At 44.1% G+C, this 14,625-nt stretch overlaps 1 protein-coding gene across 3 annotated transcripts; it reads left to right on the top strand.

Moving 5' to 3' along the window:
* Positions 1 to 10,041: 10,041 nt before the first annotated feature.
* On the top strand, positions 10,042 to 14,197 carry LOC119340434 (probable mediator of RNA polymerase II transcription subunit 19b). Of its 3 annotated transcripts, XR_005164542.1 has the most exons (7): positions 10,045 to 10,244; positions 10,991 to 11,058; positions 11,958 to 12,244; positions 12,331 to 12,519; positions 12,610 to 12,669; positions 12,759 to 12,898; positions 13,698 to 14,143. XR_005164542.1 is itself a non-coding variant. In XM_037612343.1 (6 exons), the coding sequence occupies exons 2-6, from the start codon at positions 11,028 to 11,030 to the stop codon at positions 12,801 to 12,803; spliced, it is 612 nt and encodes a 203-aa protein (XP_037468240.1). In that variant the 5' UTR covers positions 10,044 to 10,244; positions 10,991 to 11,027; the 3' UTR covers positions 12,804 to 14,197. The 3 variants fall into 3 exon arrangements, 2 of the variants coding, with proteins under 2 accessions (XP_037468239.1, XP_037468240.1); XM_037612343.1 differs by having other exon boundaries at positions 10,044 to 10,244; positions 12,759 to 14,197; XM_037612342.1 differs by having other exon boundaries at positions 10,042 to 10,244; positions 12,610 to 14,197.
* The last annotated feature ends 428 nt before the right edge of the window (positions 14,198 to 14,625 follow it).

Genomic DNA, 14,625 nt, shown 5'->3' with positions numbered 1-14,625 from the left:
ACCGCCGCAACCTTCTATATCCATGAGATCCCATCTTGGGGCATGTTCCGGAGCTCCGCCGGAGGGGGCATCCACCATGGAGGGCTTCTACATCATCACCATAGCCCCTCCCATGAAGTGTGAGTAGTTTACTTCAGACCTTCGGGTCCATATCTAGTAGCTAGATGGCTTCTTCTCTCTTTTTGGATCTCAATATAATGTTCTCCCCCTCTCTCGTGGAAATCTATTCGATGTAATCTTCTTTTTACGGTGTGTTTGTTGAGACCGATGAATTGTGGGTTTATGATCCAGTATTATCTATGAAAAATATTTGATTCTTCTCTGAATTCTTTTATGTATGATTGAGTTATCTTTGCAAGTCTCTTCGAATTATCCTTTTTGGTTTGGCCAGCTAGATTGGTAGTTCTTGCAATGGGAGAAGTGCTTAGCTTTGGGTTCAATCTTGCGGTGTCCTTACTCAGTGACAGAAAGAGTTGCAAGGCACGTATTGTATTGTTGCCATCCAGGATAACAAGATGGGGTTTTTATCATATTGCATGAATTTATCCCTCTACATCATGTCATCTTGCTTACGGTGTTACTCTATTTTTAACTTAATACTCTAGATGCATGCTGGATAGCGGTCGATGAGTGGAGTAATAGTAGTAGATGCAGAATCGTTTCAATCTACTTGTTTTGGACGTGATGCATATATACATGATCATTGCCTAGATATACTCATAAGTATGCTCAATTCTGTCAATTGCTCAACAGTAATTTATTCACCCACCGTAGAATACTTATGCTCTTGAGAAAAGCCACTAGTGAAACCTATGGCCCCCGGGTCTATTCTCATCATATCAATCTATATCATTTTATTTACTTGCTTTGTTTTACTTTGCCTTTTACTTTTTACTTTGCATCTACCTATCAAAAATACCAAAAATATTATCTTTATCAGATCTCACTTTCGTAAGTGGCCGTGAAGGGATTGACAACCCCTAAGCGTTGGTTGCGAGTTGCTATCGTTTTGTGTAGGTACGAGGGACTTGTGCGTGGTCTCCTACTGGATTGATACCTTGGTTCTCAAAAACTGAGGGAAATACTTATGCTACTTTGCTGCATCATCCTCTCCTCTTCGGGGAAATCCAATGCAGTGCTCAAGAGGTGACACACATCTATGATGATACCGGGTTTTGTCACAATTATCGTCATAAAAGTGTCATAAGCATGACAGAAAAATTTCGTTCGACCCAACATCTCACGGACGTGTCTTTTTTTTGTAGTGGTCATAGGAGCTTGACTGTGGAGGCTTGTGACTAGCCCCCGATATATAGAGTGTCTGGATGCGCCAGGGTTAAGCCATTAACACTTCGGTCCTTTTAACAAGAACCCTTTGTTTAACACGCTGTAATCTCTATTGATTTTTAGTTGGACACTGTCATCGGATCGCTGACCAGTTTACGCCTATTCTGATAGTCAGTTTTTGGCTTGCTCCACTGAGGTAGTTAACAAATTGAGCTGGAAGTACAATTGCAGTGGTTCTCCCTTTACAACCTTAGCCGAACAGTGCAGAAACGTAAGAGGTAAGCACAGCAGCGGGGCAACCCAACTATTGATCAAAGACATAATTTCTAAATTGATGCATATAAGGCAATATCCGAGACACCGAGTACTTCTATATTAGTACTGGAGCAATGTGAGGGCATGGTTGTAATCCAAGCCCCCGGTCAAAAACCGATCATTGCAAAAAATATATGTATCGCACGAGTTATCTTCGGCTCATGAGTACAAAAAGAAAGAAAGTGTATAAATAGATGTGCAATGACCGTGAAAGGTCTCTTCCTTTACTTTGACTGATGAGTTTGAACCGTACAAGCCGAGTTATCGAAGAAACTACAGGAGATACATTGAAAGATAAAAGAAGGGAAGATTTACACATGGCCTCTGTAAATGGTTTGAATATCCTGATTTCGCCCTGCCGCACGCCTGTGCCTCTATGATGTGTACAAGCCGTTCCTTGTTGATTCCAAGGTTCTTTCATGCTGCGAGCTACATCACCATTGCTATGCTTAAATATGCATTCGACATGCAAGTCCTTTGAAGAGGTTTTATCAAGCAGCCGCAGAGTAACAGCTTAACGCTGCTGTGACGCTGTTCTTGGTGGGCCTTTAACAGTGCCCAAAAATAATTGAGATGTACTATGGCCACTATTTGGTTGAGCCGAACAGTGACCCCCTATTGCTATGCTCCACAGCCTCCCATGGTACTTTAAGTGCAAAGTTATGCACTTGAGGTAAATAATCCTCGGCTAAGAGGGCAAAGCTGTGGAGCACGCGTCCCTATTTGGGGTTGCCGCGCGACTGCCCGGGGGCCGAGGGGATACCTCGCATGCGTCTGGAGGAACCCTGTGCATTTGACATGACCAGAGTCTTTGACGCCACCTCGACGGCCTGAACATCGTTTGCGAAAGCCACAGATTGCTCCTCTATCCGAAGGGAGCGTTTAGTGTTACCATTGACTGTGATAACACCCTTTGGTCCTGGCATTTTGAGCTTTAGATAGGTGTAATGTGGGACGGCGTTAAATCGAACAAATGCGGTTCGCCCGAGGAGTGTGTGGTATCCGCTATGGAAGGGAACGATATCAAAGATCAAGTCCTCGCTTCGGAAGTTCTTGGGAGAGCCGAATACTACTTCTAGTGTGATGGTCTCGGAGCACTGTGCCTCAAAACCTGGTATTATACCTTTAAAGGTAGTTCTGCTGGGCTTAATCCTTGATGGATCGATGCCCATTTTCCTGACCGTGTCATCATTGATCAGATTTAGGCTACTGCCTCCGTCCATAAGGAACCTTGTTAGGTGGTACCTATCTACAATGGGATCGAGTACCAGAGCTGCCGATACTCCATGCATGACAGGTACTGATCGGATGGTCTTGTTGATTGAAGGTGATCGGACAAGGCGACCAGGGGTTATACTTCAGCGCTACCGCCTCTAAGGCATCCACGTCCCGAAGTGCACGCTTCCTCTCCTTTTTAGGTATGCAAGTGACATAGATCATATTCACATCCTTTACTTCGAGAGGGAACTGTTTTTGGCCTCTTGTTTAACCTTCGAGGTTCATCCTCGTCCCCACTTTGAGAAGGACCCTTGTCGTGGTCCTCGGCTGCGATCTTCCCGGCATGCTTAATGACCCAACAGTTTCGGTTGGTATGGTTGGCGGGCTTATCCGAGGTGCCATGTATCTGGCAAGGTCTATCGAGGATTTTGTCCAGATGCGTCGGACCATCTTTGTTCCCTTTAGAGGGCTTCTTCCTTGGTTTCGACTTTGAATTGATGAATCCAGCATTGACAGTTGCCTCATCGGCGTCACTGCCATCGTTTTTGTGCCGGCGCTTGTTATATTTGTTGCGCCGGGGTTTCCCGTTCCTGTCCTGCACTTCCGAGGTACCCGGGTCGTCGGTGTGGTTGCTTCTACGAGCCAACCAGCTGTCTTCACCTGCACAGAAATGGGTCATCAATGAAGTAAGAGCCGCCATTGTTTTCGGTTTATCCTATCCAAGCTGTCACGCCAGCCACTCGTCACGGATACTATGCCGGAAAGCGGCAATCACTTCTGCATTAGGACAGTCGACAATTCGGTTCTTTTTAGTTAAGAACAGATTCCAGAACTTCCTGGTGGACTCACTAGGTTGCTGGATAATGCGGCTGAGGTCATCGGCATCTGGATACCGAACATACATGCCCTGGAAGTTGGCTCCGAAAGCATCTTCGAGCTCCTCCCAGCTTCCAATAGATTTTTCCGGCAAGCTATTAAGCCATTGCGCACTGGCTCCTTAAGCTTCAGCGGTAGGTGCTTGATGGCGTGGAGATCATCCCCTCTAGCCATATGAATGTGGAGAAGGAAATCTTCGATCCACACAGTCGCGTCAGTAGTTACGTCATTTTGTTCTATATTCACGGGTTTAAACACCTCCGAAACTGGTGTTGCATGACCTCGTCTGTGAAACACATCGGGTGTGCAGCTCCTCCGACGCGGGCTGCATTTTGTCGAACCTCGTTTGACATCTAAGCATTCCTGTTCTCTCGAGCCCTGTCATGCCTATCGAGCCAAGCCTGATATGTGTCTTGTCCAGCAGGCGCTTGTCCCCTTGATCTGTATATAGATCTTGTTGGGGCAGGGTTTGCAGTCAACTTCCTCTGCAGATCATATGGGTAATCAATGTGGACCGGGTCCTTGTCGTGATGGGAGGGGGATTTTGAGTTTCTCCATGCGCCATGTCCCGTCCTCTAGGGGGACAGTCAGGCTAGTTAGTTTGATCGTGGTTGAAAGGCATGTTATTAGCAACTTCATCGTCAAAATCTTGTCCGGCTGCGAGGACAGCCACACACTTGTCGTTGAACGTGTTCTGATCAGCGTGAAGCTGTTGCTATTCATTTTTCATGCTTCGGGTGGTCGCGATGAGCCGTCGTCGAAACCTTTCCTGCTTGAGCGGGTCTTCGGGGACGATGAATTCCTCAAGTCTGAGGCTGAATTGTCTTCGGATTCGGGAAGATAGTTACTATCCTCAGGACATGGAGGTCTTCGGGCTCTTCAGGATCACTAGGGTCATCAGGGCCGCCATTACCAGGCGTCCCTGTGGTACCGTCGAGTTGTCCGGGTGTAGCGTTATCATCTTGCCATGGTCTTCGACGTTATCCAGAGTGTCGTCGTCCATAGTGGCATCGGTATTGGTATTATTGTTACCCCCCACCCTCCTTCTTCCCTTTCCCTTGGATCACTTCCGAGTACGTCGGCACTTGGGAGGCTCCTTACCCGGGTCCTCACCATCCTCCTTAAGGGTATCGACCATATAAATGTCATAGGTAGAGGTGGCAGCCCACTTACGAGTGTTGGAAGTGGCTGGGGGTGCTACCTCTTGAGCATTGCGTTGGATTTCCCCGAAGAGAAGAGGATGATGCAGCAAAGTAGCGTAAGTATTTCCCTCAGTTTTTGAGAACCAAGGTATCAATCCAGTAGGAGACCACGCACAAGTCCCTCGTACCTACACAAAATGATAGCAACTCGCAACCAATGCTTAGGGGTTGTCAATCCCTTCACGGTCACTTACGAGAGTGAGATCTGATAGAGATAATATTTTTGGTATTTTTGATAGGTAGATGCGAAGTAAAAAGTAAAAGGCAAAGTAAAACAAAGCAAGTAAATAAAGTGATATAGATTGATATGATGAGAATAGACCCGGGGGCCATAGGTTTCACTAGTGGCTTCTCTCAAGAGCATAAGTATTCTACAGTGGGTGAACAAATTACTGTTGAGCAATTGACAGAATTGAGCATACTTGTGAGTACATCTAGGCAATGATCATGTATATAGGCATTACGTCCAAAACAAGTAGATCGAAACGATTCTGCATCTACTACTATTACTCCACTCATCGACCGCTATCCAGCATGCATCTAGAGTATTAAGTTAAAAACAGACTAACGCCGTAAGCAAGATGACATGACGTAGAGGGATAAATTCATGCAATATGATAAAAAACCCATCTTGTTATCCTCGATGGCAACAATACAATACGTGCCTTGCAACTCTTTCTGTCACTAAGAAAGGACACCGCAAGATTGAACACAAAGCTAAGCACTTGTCTCATTGCAAGAACTACCAATCTAGTTGGCCAAACCAAAAAGATAATTCGAAGAGACTTGCAAAGATAATTCAATCATACATAAAAGAATTCAGAGAAGAATCAAATATTTTCCATAGATAATACTGGATCGTAAACCCACAATTCATCGGTCTCAACAAACACACCGCAAAAAGAAGATTACATCGAATAGGTCTCCACGAGAGAGGGGGAGAACATTGTATTGAGATCCAAAAGAGAGAAGAAGTCATCTAGCTACTAGCTATGGACCCGAAGGTCTGAAGTAAACTACTCACACTTCATCGGAGGGGCTATGGTGATGATGTAGAAGCCCTCCGTGGTGGATGCCCCCTCCGGCGGAGCTCCGGAACAGGCCCCAAGATGGGATCTCGTGGATACAGAAGGTTGCGGTGGTGGAATTAGGTTTTTGACTCCTGTTCTGATCGTTTGGGGATACGTAGGTATATATAGGAGGAAAGAGTACATCGGTGGAGTGCCGAGGGACCCACAAGGTAGGGGGGCGCACGTCGTTATATATGAGAGGCCTAGGATACAAGTGTCCTATTAGAACACGACTCCATATCCTATCTAAACATAATATAACTACAAGTCCAACTGTAACCTATCTTATACAGTATATTTGACACAACTCCAACATTCTTGCCGCTTTGACTGCCATTGCTTCCTGCTAGCTGCGCCTTCTATGTTTTATTGGAAATATTCATGGTGGATAGTACCGGCCAGCTGCTGTCCTTTTCCAAATGTATTGTGTGTTAATTTGTATGCATGTGGTTAAACGAGATCGAAGCTGCCGTGTTTAACTAGACCAAATTATGTTCAGCGTAGATTCTTTTTATGTCTAATTGCACACTTCTATCATTTTCTCGCTAGAAATTGCCTTCAATCACCAAACAAGGGAATGGGACTAGAAGTCTCTTTCCCACGTCTCAACCCCACAGCCAACTCCCACTAGCAATTCTCATTCCCCTTCCCTAACACTACCAAACACGCTCCGGGTGCTAGGGCTAGGGCTGGATTTGGTGACCACGCGTGTAGGGGCCAGTTCTTTTGAGCAAATTATGAAGAATCTTGGTCCGAAAAGTCTTTAGCCAAAAGAACTTGATTGCCTCTCAAAAATCTTCAGATGTGGGAGCTCCCTGTAAAGTTGTTGACCTGGTCAAAATTGGATGAACCAATTCCAAATTAGAGACCTCAATTGATTGTGAGGCCTTAAAAAATAAAATTAAGGAGTTTAATGAAGTTAGAGATTTCATTGCCACAACCAAGGAATGACCAGGTCAAAATTAGCATTAAAATTGTATACCCCAATTGAATGGAAGAGCTCAAAAATTAGGAAGCATAGTGTATTAAAAAAAATTGAATGAGAGAGCTCCTTGTGAAATTGTTGGCCTGGTCAAAATTGAATGACCAATTTGAAATTGGGGACCTCAATTGATTACGAGGCCTTAATTAGGGACCCATTCATCAAGAGATCCCACCACGAAGCCCAGGTCAACGACCCAACTAAACGTGTATCCAATCTAAATTCAAGACCACAGTTGTATGAGGGGGCTTTAAAATTAGGAAGCTTAATGAAGTAAGAGATTTCAGTGCCACAACCAACGATTGACCAAGTAAAAATCAAGGAATTAAAATTATATACCTCAATCGAATGAGAGAGCTCCAAAATTAGGGGCGTAATGTATTAAAAAAATCAACGAGAGAGCTCCTTATGAAATTGTTGATCCGATCAAAATTGGATCACTCAATTTTGCGAGGCCTTAAAAACTAAAATTAGGAAGCTCAATGAAGTTAGAGATTTCATTGCCTCAACCAAGGATTGACCAACCCAAAATCAAGGCATTAAAATTGTATACCCTAATCTAATGGGAGAGCTCCAAAATTAGGGGGCATAGTGTATTCAAAAATTGAATGAGATAGCTCCTTGCGACATTGTTGACCTGATCAAAATTGTATGACCTAATTTCAAATTGGAAACCTCAATTGATTGGGAGGCCTTAGAAACCAAGGAGCATAGTGTAGTATATATATTCCCACGTACATGAATAGTAGGTCTCCTTTGGTTCATAGGGTAAGAAACTGATAGGAATATGAAATTCATAGGAAATAAGATGATATGTATCTCAAATCCTATGAATAGGAATACGAAAAGATACACTCTTTGTTTCACATCATACGATTTTTTCCATTAAGTCTAGGCTAATGTTTATTATGGAGGATAGGAAGAATTCCTTCATAGGAATAGGATTCTATTCCTATAAACCAAAGGGCTCTAAAGGAATTTTGCCTATAGAAATCCTATCCTATAAAATTCCTACAGAATTCCTCCAAACCAAAGGAGACATAAGAGCATCAACCGGGCACCCTAAACCTGCCTCAAACGTCCGGGCGGACAGCCCGATCAATGAAAGGTCGAAAAAACCCGACCCAGATGGGTGCCTCAAACGGGCCTCAGACGCCCGGGCTGATCGACACCTCTCATATCCAGCCCAAATATGAGGCGGATATGGGGAGGCCCGACGCGCCCAGGCGTGTCCGCCACTTCGGACTGACGACCGGGTCCTGCACGGAATCGCCCGGAAAACCAACAATCCGACGAGTGTATCCTCCGATGCGGTGTGAACACCACGTGGCGCCGCTTTGGCTCGCCGCCCGAGGCAAAAGTCCGGCTATTTAAACATGCTGGCGTCCCCAGCCCTAGCAACAACCTCTTCCTCCCTCTCCGCGTCCCCATCCTGAGCACATCTCTCTCCTTCTCCACCTCTCTCTTTTCTCGCCGCCCCCCATGGCCCTAATGCTAGAGCGCCGGTTCCAAATCGAGGAGGAGATCCAGGTGAGGCGTGTCGCCTGAGTCGCAGTGGGCTTGCCTCCGGAGTCGCCGGAGGAGTAGGAGGGGGAGCAGCATCCGGAGTCCATGGAGGGGGCGGATCTGGAGGAGGTGGACACGTCGGAGCCGACGCCGGTTGCGGGCTTCACCATGGAGGAGGCCATGACGGAGTTCGCCGTCGCCCAAGCGGCAGAGATGGTGGAGCAGATAACCATCCTAGAGTCCATCCAGGATGAGGCGTATGTGGAGTCTAAGGGCATCTCCAATGGTGACCCGCAAATTTCCTCCCGCATCCGTTTACGGATAGAGGGACCAGTTCACGAACATGGATGCAGGAGCTGGCCTCCAACACTATCCGCATATCTCTGGTTCTATTAACTTAAAAATAGCATTCTGCCAAATCATTGCAATACTGATGCGTGATTAGTAACTTTGTTTCACCAAATTCTCATTTTACCAAGTACTTAAAGGAAAAGGCGGTACGTCTTGGCGGAAGCTACTAACCTAATTGTTCAAGTGTTGGTGGAAGGAAGCCTTTCACCAAATACTAATGTGTTCAAGTGTTGGCGGAGAGTAGTCTTTCACCAAATACTAATGCATGAATGATGAATTAGTAGCTTTCTTTCACAAAGCATTTGAACAAAAAAAGAAACAAAGTGGCTTCCGCCAAAAGGTTTCAACGCCTTCCGCCAATGGGCGCATCCGTGGGGGTGTTAGGGCTGGTTCGTGGCGGCTTTTGGTTCGTTATGTGGATGTCCGGACTCCCGTAAAGCTCCCTCACGTTTTTTCAAGTTTGTGGAAGAAAGTACGTCCGGACCGCGCCGCGGACCGATACAGACCTGCGTTGGGTGGCTTCCGTGGTCCGGACAGATGCGGGCGGTTTGCGGGTCCGCCTTGAAGATGCCCCAATTGGCGCTTCCACCGGCAAGAACAGGAGGATACCGACGCGCTCTTCGACGAGGTAGAAGCGGAAATGGAGGCGGATGCCCAGGCGGAGGCAGAAGAAGAGCTGGAGTTGCGTCTGCCCCATGTACCCAGAGTCCGGAATGGAAATAGTGGACATCTCCGACGACAACGAGTATCGTAGTCGAGGATTAGTTAATCTACGTACTACATATATGTTTTGTTTGCATGGTTTTAAGAATTCATATATGCGGTGTTCTGATATTTGACTATGGATTTGGTGACCACGCATGTAGGGGCCAGTTCTTTTGAGCAGATTATGAAAAATCTCGGTCTGAAAAATCTGTAGCCAAAAGAACCCGATTGCCTCTCCAAAATCTTGAGAGGATTCTGCAGAATCCTAATGCAATCCAAAATCTCAAAAAAAGTTGGATTTTCCCAGAATTCGAGTATTTTGGCTAGTCCCTCAAAAGAAAAGAGTTTTTTTTTTTGCTCAAAAGAAAAGAGTTAACAGAGTGCCCCTATCGCAACAGGTTATTACCACAAGAATGCCACCGAGCCCGCACGACTTGTGTGTACAGAGAAAACGAGCGCCCCTGCCTCGATGCCCAATCTGTTCGCTCGGCTCGAACTCGAGCAGGGCCAGCGCTAGGGTTCCAGCGCCGCCGCCGCCGCCGCCGCCGGCCCGTTCCTCGCCGCCGCCGGGACCCACTCCCGCCGCAGCCCAGCTTCCTCCACGGCCCGTCTGCCCTCTGCCCTCTGCCGCAGCCGGGACAACGGGAAGCCGCCGCCGCGCCCCTCTGCACCGGCTGCCCACGGCGCCTCCGTCCCGAAGCTGCAGATCATCCAGTGCTCCACTCCTCCACGGTGAGCCATCCTCTCTCTTCTTCTTTTTTTAGCTATAAGGATAGATGGAAAAACTTTGTTGCATAGATGGATCAATCGATGTGTCAATTGGATGGATGGATTGGTTGTTTAATTTGTAAGATGGATGAATGATGCCATATTTTTCTTGTTGACATTGTCAGTGCTATATATTGGTCCTGTTCCTAGATATTGGTACTGTGAATCTTTGCTATGATATGAGGATTTTGTTACATTATTTAGTTCTGCTTTTCAATGCTAATGTGAGAATGGTGAATGGTAATGGTAGATGGAGAAAGTCAAAGAACCCAAAACAAATTGGGACAGTGCTGCTCATACAATTTTTATGAATGCGTGTGTAGAGGAGGTTCGAGCAAATAACCGCAATGGCGGCACTTTGTCGGACATAGGACAAGCTAATTGGCGACAAAATGATTCCCTTTCTCAAAAGCAAACTATCTAGTGGAAATAAAATAATCGCACTTCCCAAGAGACTGATCTATTTTGTCGCCAATAAACAGTCTGCTTCTGGGAGCTGGTATCAGTTCAATTGTGCTGTTTGTTACTCCCTCCGTCCGGAAATACTTGTCGGAGAAATGCCTAAAAATGAATGTATCTAGAACTAAAATACATCTAGATACATTAATTCTTCCGACGAGTATTTTTGGACGGAGGGAGTAGTTCATACTGAGAATGATTGCCTCCACTTTCGAACATTAGTTGTAAAATATTGTCGAATGGAATTTCAGGTTAAGATGACTTGTGCATAGATCGAGCTTCAGTCTGATGGATTCTGACGACAAGAAGTTTGGCAAAGGTACTGCTTTTGTCAAAATGCACAAAAGTAGCATTGGCAAGCATATTCATCTCCGCTAGGGAACTTTGCCTCTGTAATTAACTATGGATGTTTATACCACACATTTATTGGAAGTTTAAAGGATTTCTCACCATTGAAGATGAAACCGACCGGTTGGGAGCATCCTCTGCTTCACTAAGCATCTACTTTACTTGATCTCCTTTGTTAATTACTGTGATGTTGCCATGCCTATTTGTGTTTGTTATCTGATATTCCCTTTGTTTCTTTCTCTGTCTTTTGACCGCCCTGATTCAAGTTTTAACCAATAATAAATAATCAAATATTACGTGGGTTACTGGGTTATGTTACACAATTGATGCCATTCGACTTGTATACAAAAGTACTTCTCTATTACTGTAGTTATGATTGTTATCTTGTAGCCATCAGCAAAATATTGCACAAGAAATATAGATTCGACTTTCAAACTTGGACAGTCAATCTTTGTCCTACATTTGATACCTTAAGCTCGCAGCATCTCTGGAACCGCCAAAATTTCGTCATGTTGACATTTTTTTTGTCTATATGTTGAACAATGGGGTTTTTGAGTCGATGAGTCGTTCTGGGGTAGCGACTCGGAAAAAGTTGAGCCTGCAGTTGCGACTAGTTGCAACTCGAGTCGCTAGTCGACATTTTTTTGCGACTCATCGACTAGTTGCGCGACTCGAAAACAATGGAACGACCACATTGTCTTTTGTGCCCTAATAAGCTACTTTATTGGACCCTACCAGAGAAATAAGTGCCCATTGTACTTGTATGCATGGGTGCGTTTTCCTGGCATGGTTCTTGATGCGCATCCTTCTCCAAATTGCCTTGGTTATATGCAATGCTGGTAGTCCATAATATGACTCTTTCTATTTCAGGACCTAGGGAGCTCACTGGTGCTGTTGATTTAATAAGTCAGTACAAATTGGAGCTGCACCATGATTTCTTTTGCAAGAGGCCTTTGCCACTTGCAATCTCAGATACACATTACCTTCACAATGTAGTGGGGGACACTGAAATTCGGAAAGGAGAAGGAATGGAGCTAGATCAACTCGTTCAGAATGCATACTTAAGGGATAAGCCTGCTTCTATTAAGCCCTTTGATATGGAAACACTGGGGCAAGCATTTCAGCTTCGAGAAACTGCTCCAGTAGATTTACCCTCTGTAAGATCATTTTTGCCATCCTACTTGCTTTATGGTGTTATATTGCATTTTCCTATCATACACTTGACAATTAAACCAATCAACAGGCTGAAAAAGGTATACCTACCATTTCGGGCAAACCGAAAAGTGAGTCCAAGGACAAAGAGAAAAAACATAAAAAGCACAAAGACAAAGATAAGGACAGGGAGCATAAGAAGCACAAACATCGACATAAGGATCGGTCTAAAGACAAAGACAAGGACAAGGATAGGAAAAAGGATAAGCATCATGAGAAGGTCGCTGCATTTTCTCTATGTTTAAAACTTCAGTATCTCCAAGTCTTACTCATCACTTAGCTATACTTTATATGTCCGCAAATTGTTCAGAAGAGGAAGCATGAGGTGACGGAGGATTCGGCAGACGTGCATAAGCACAAAAAAAGCAAGGTGATATACAATTATTATTTGCTTCCTGGTACAACAAATTTCCTTGCAGCACATTTTGTTGGTTTGTTAACATGACTTACCTATGGCAGCATAAGAGTTCCAAAACCGATGAGATGGGTAATGGACTTAGTTAGCTACAGGTTTCTTCTTACTTCTGTTGTCAATCAATGTCATATTCTGTTAGGAGGCTCAAAAGATTTCTGTCACCAGACCCGCTGCAGATCAATTGGTACGTGCTTCTTGAACTTTTATTTGCTGTTGGGTAGATGCATAAATTGATTATTTTGTATTGCTTTACTTAATTCTTTGTCTTTCGGTGAAACATGAATTCAAATGTTTCAGATTTAAGCTGCATAGTGAGCTTGTGTTTTTAAGTCAACCTAGATTTTATTTTATTATTTGGAGCCTAAATGATGAATATTTTAACCTTTGGTGAATTATTTATTACTCATTCAAGAGAATAAGATTTGCCTTTTGCCTGACTTTGTAAATATTAGTCTCATTTGATTTTATCTGCATCTGTACAGTATGTGATGTTAGGGACGGTTGCCCTGACATTACTTTATGTCCACTGTCAGTTTTAGACCTGGGCCAATTTCTAGTGGTATCTCTAGTGGTATCTTTATGATTGGCATCTCTAGTGGTATTAATATATCAGTTATGATGGGCCTGCTGACTTTCTATACTATATGGCATGATCTGGTTAGGCCTGACTTGCATCATAAATTCATAATGCTGTCACTAATCGTATACGGTTTGGTGATTAATTGGAACACAATGAACTATTAAAAAAGATCACTGGCAGTTTACTCTTAGTGATGTTTCTTTCGAAATCGTCGTATGCCATTTGCAACTCTTTAACGTCTGCACCTTGTATACTCTTCACAATTATTGTCCATTTCAAATAAGACATGGAAAACACTGCCAGATGAACACCAATGGGGAGAAACATTGGCAAACAATAGGCTTTTGTTTGCATCTGTGATAATCCACGACTCTTAACTCTTACTTTTATGTGGGTGATGCAGATATCATGAATGACAGTTTATTTGAAGGTGCTTCAGATGAATGTCTTGCCTGCTGCTAATTATGTTGTTCTTGCAGTGTGGACCATGTGAAAAATGTAACTTGTAACAAAGGGACAATCCAACTGTATTTTGCAACCTTTTGTCCCTCGCTGACTAATGGGTTACCTTGAACATTTAGATAGGACTTCTAAAGAGATTTGAGTAGGTGTTTTTGGTGAGATAATTTTTAAGACTAGGGTCAGTTAACAATTTCATTTAGATTGAACTTTTAATGAGATTAGTTTAAAAGATTAGGACATGGTATAGGTGTCTTTAGCAGTCCATTCTGTTAACCAGGCCTGTGATAAAATAGTTGATGTAGCATGAGATAATGGTAAAAATATGTATTGTAATGATATGGAAATGAAGCTTCATTCCTCGTGCTGATGAGGAAAGTAGTTAATTCACCACCGACTGGACTTGTTTCGAAGTGAAAGTAATCAAGTTAATTTGTATTGTTAGAATGACATGTCTTGTGCTTTCAAGAACATGCAAAGATGGTCAGGAATTTGACACTAAACCCTGTTTTCTCCTAGAACTGTGTAATGTTCTGCTTCTGCCCCAACTGATATACATTGGCTGTTTGGTTTTAGGCCTTGCATTGCCACACTTTGTCACCCATTTTTGCCAAGCTTGCGTAAGGTTAGTTCAACAAAATGAGAGCCATGTGTGTATGCCATGTGGGGCCCTAGTGTGGCTTGTCTAAGGTGTGTCTTGAACCAAACACTCATCTAAATTGATCAAACTTGTCTAACCTTAGGTGTGGCAACCTTTGGCAACCTTGGTCACAAACCAAACAGACCCAGTATTGCAGACCCTAGGGCCCAAAACATGAGAATCAAAACATGATATTCTCAGTGTCGAATCGTGCTGCTTCCTCCAGTATTCC

This window comes from Triticum dicoccoides, chromosome 7B (assembly GCF_002162155.2).
Source record: "Triticum dicoccoides isolate Atlit2015 ecotype Zavitan chromosome 7B, WEW_v2.0, whole genome shotgun sequence".
NCBI classification, from domain to species: Eukaryota; Viridiplantae; Streptophyta; class Magnoliopsida; order Poales; family Poaceae; genus Triticum; species Triticum dicoccoides.
This window is presented reverse-complemented; position numbering and strand designations above follow the sequence as displayed.

Coding starts and splice junctions, on each gene's coding strand:
- LOC119340434 (XM_037612342.1), top strand. CDS start 11,028: ATGGATTCTGACGACAAGAAGTTTGGCAAAG. Junction 11,059..11,957: donor CGACAAGAAGTTTGGCAAAG/GTACTGCTTTTG, acceptor TTTCTATTTCAG/GACCTAGGGAGCTCACTGGT. Junction 12,245..12,330: donor CTCCAGTAGATTTACCCTCT/GTAAGATCATTT, acceptor ACCAATCAACAG/GCTGAAAAAGGTATACCTAC.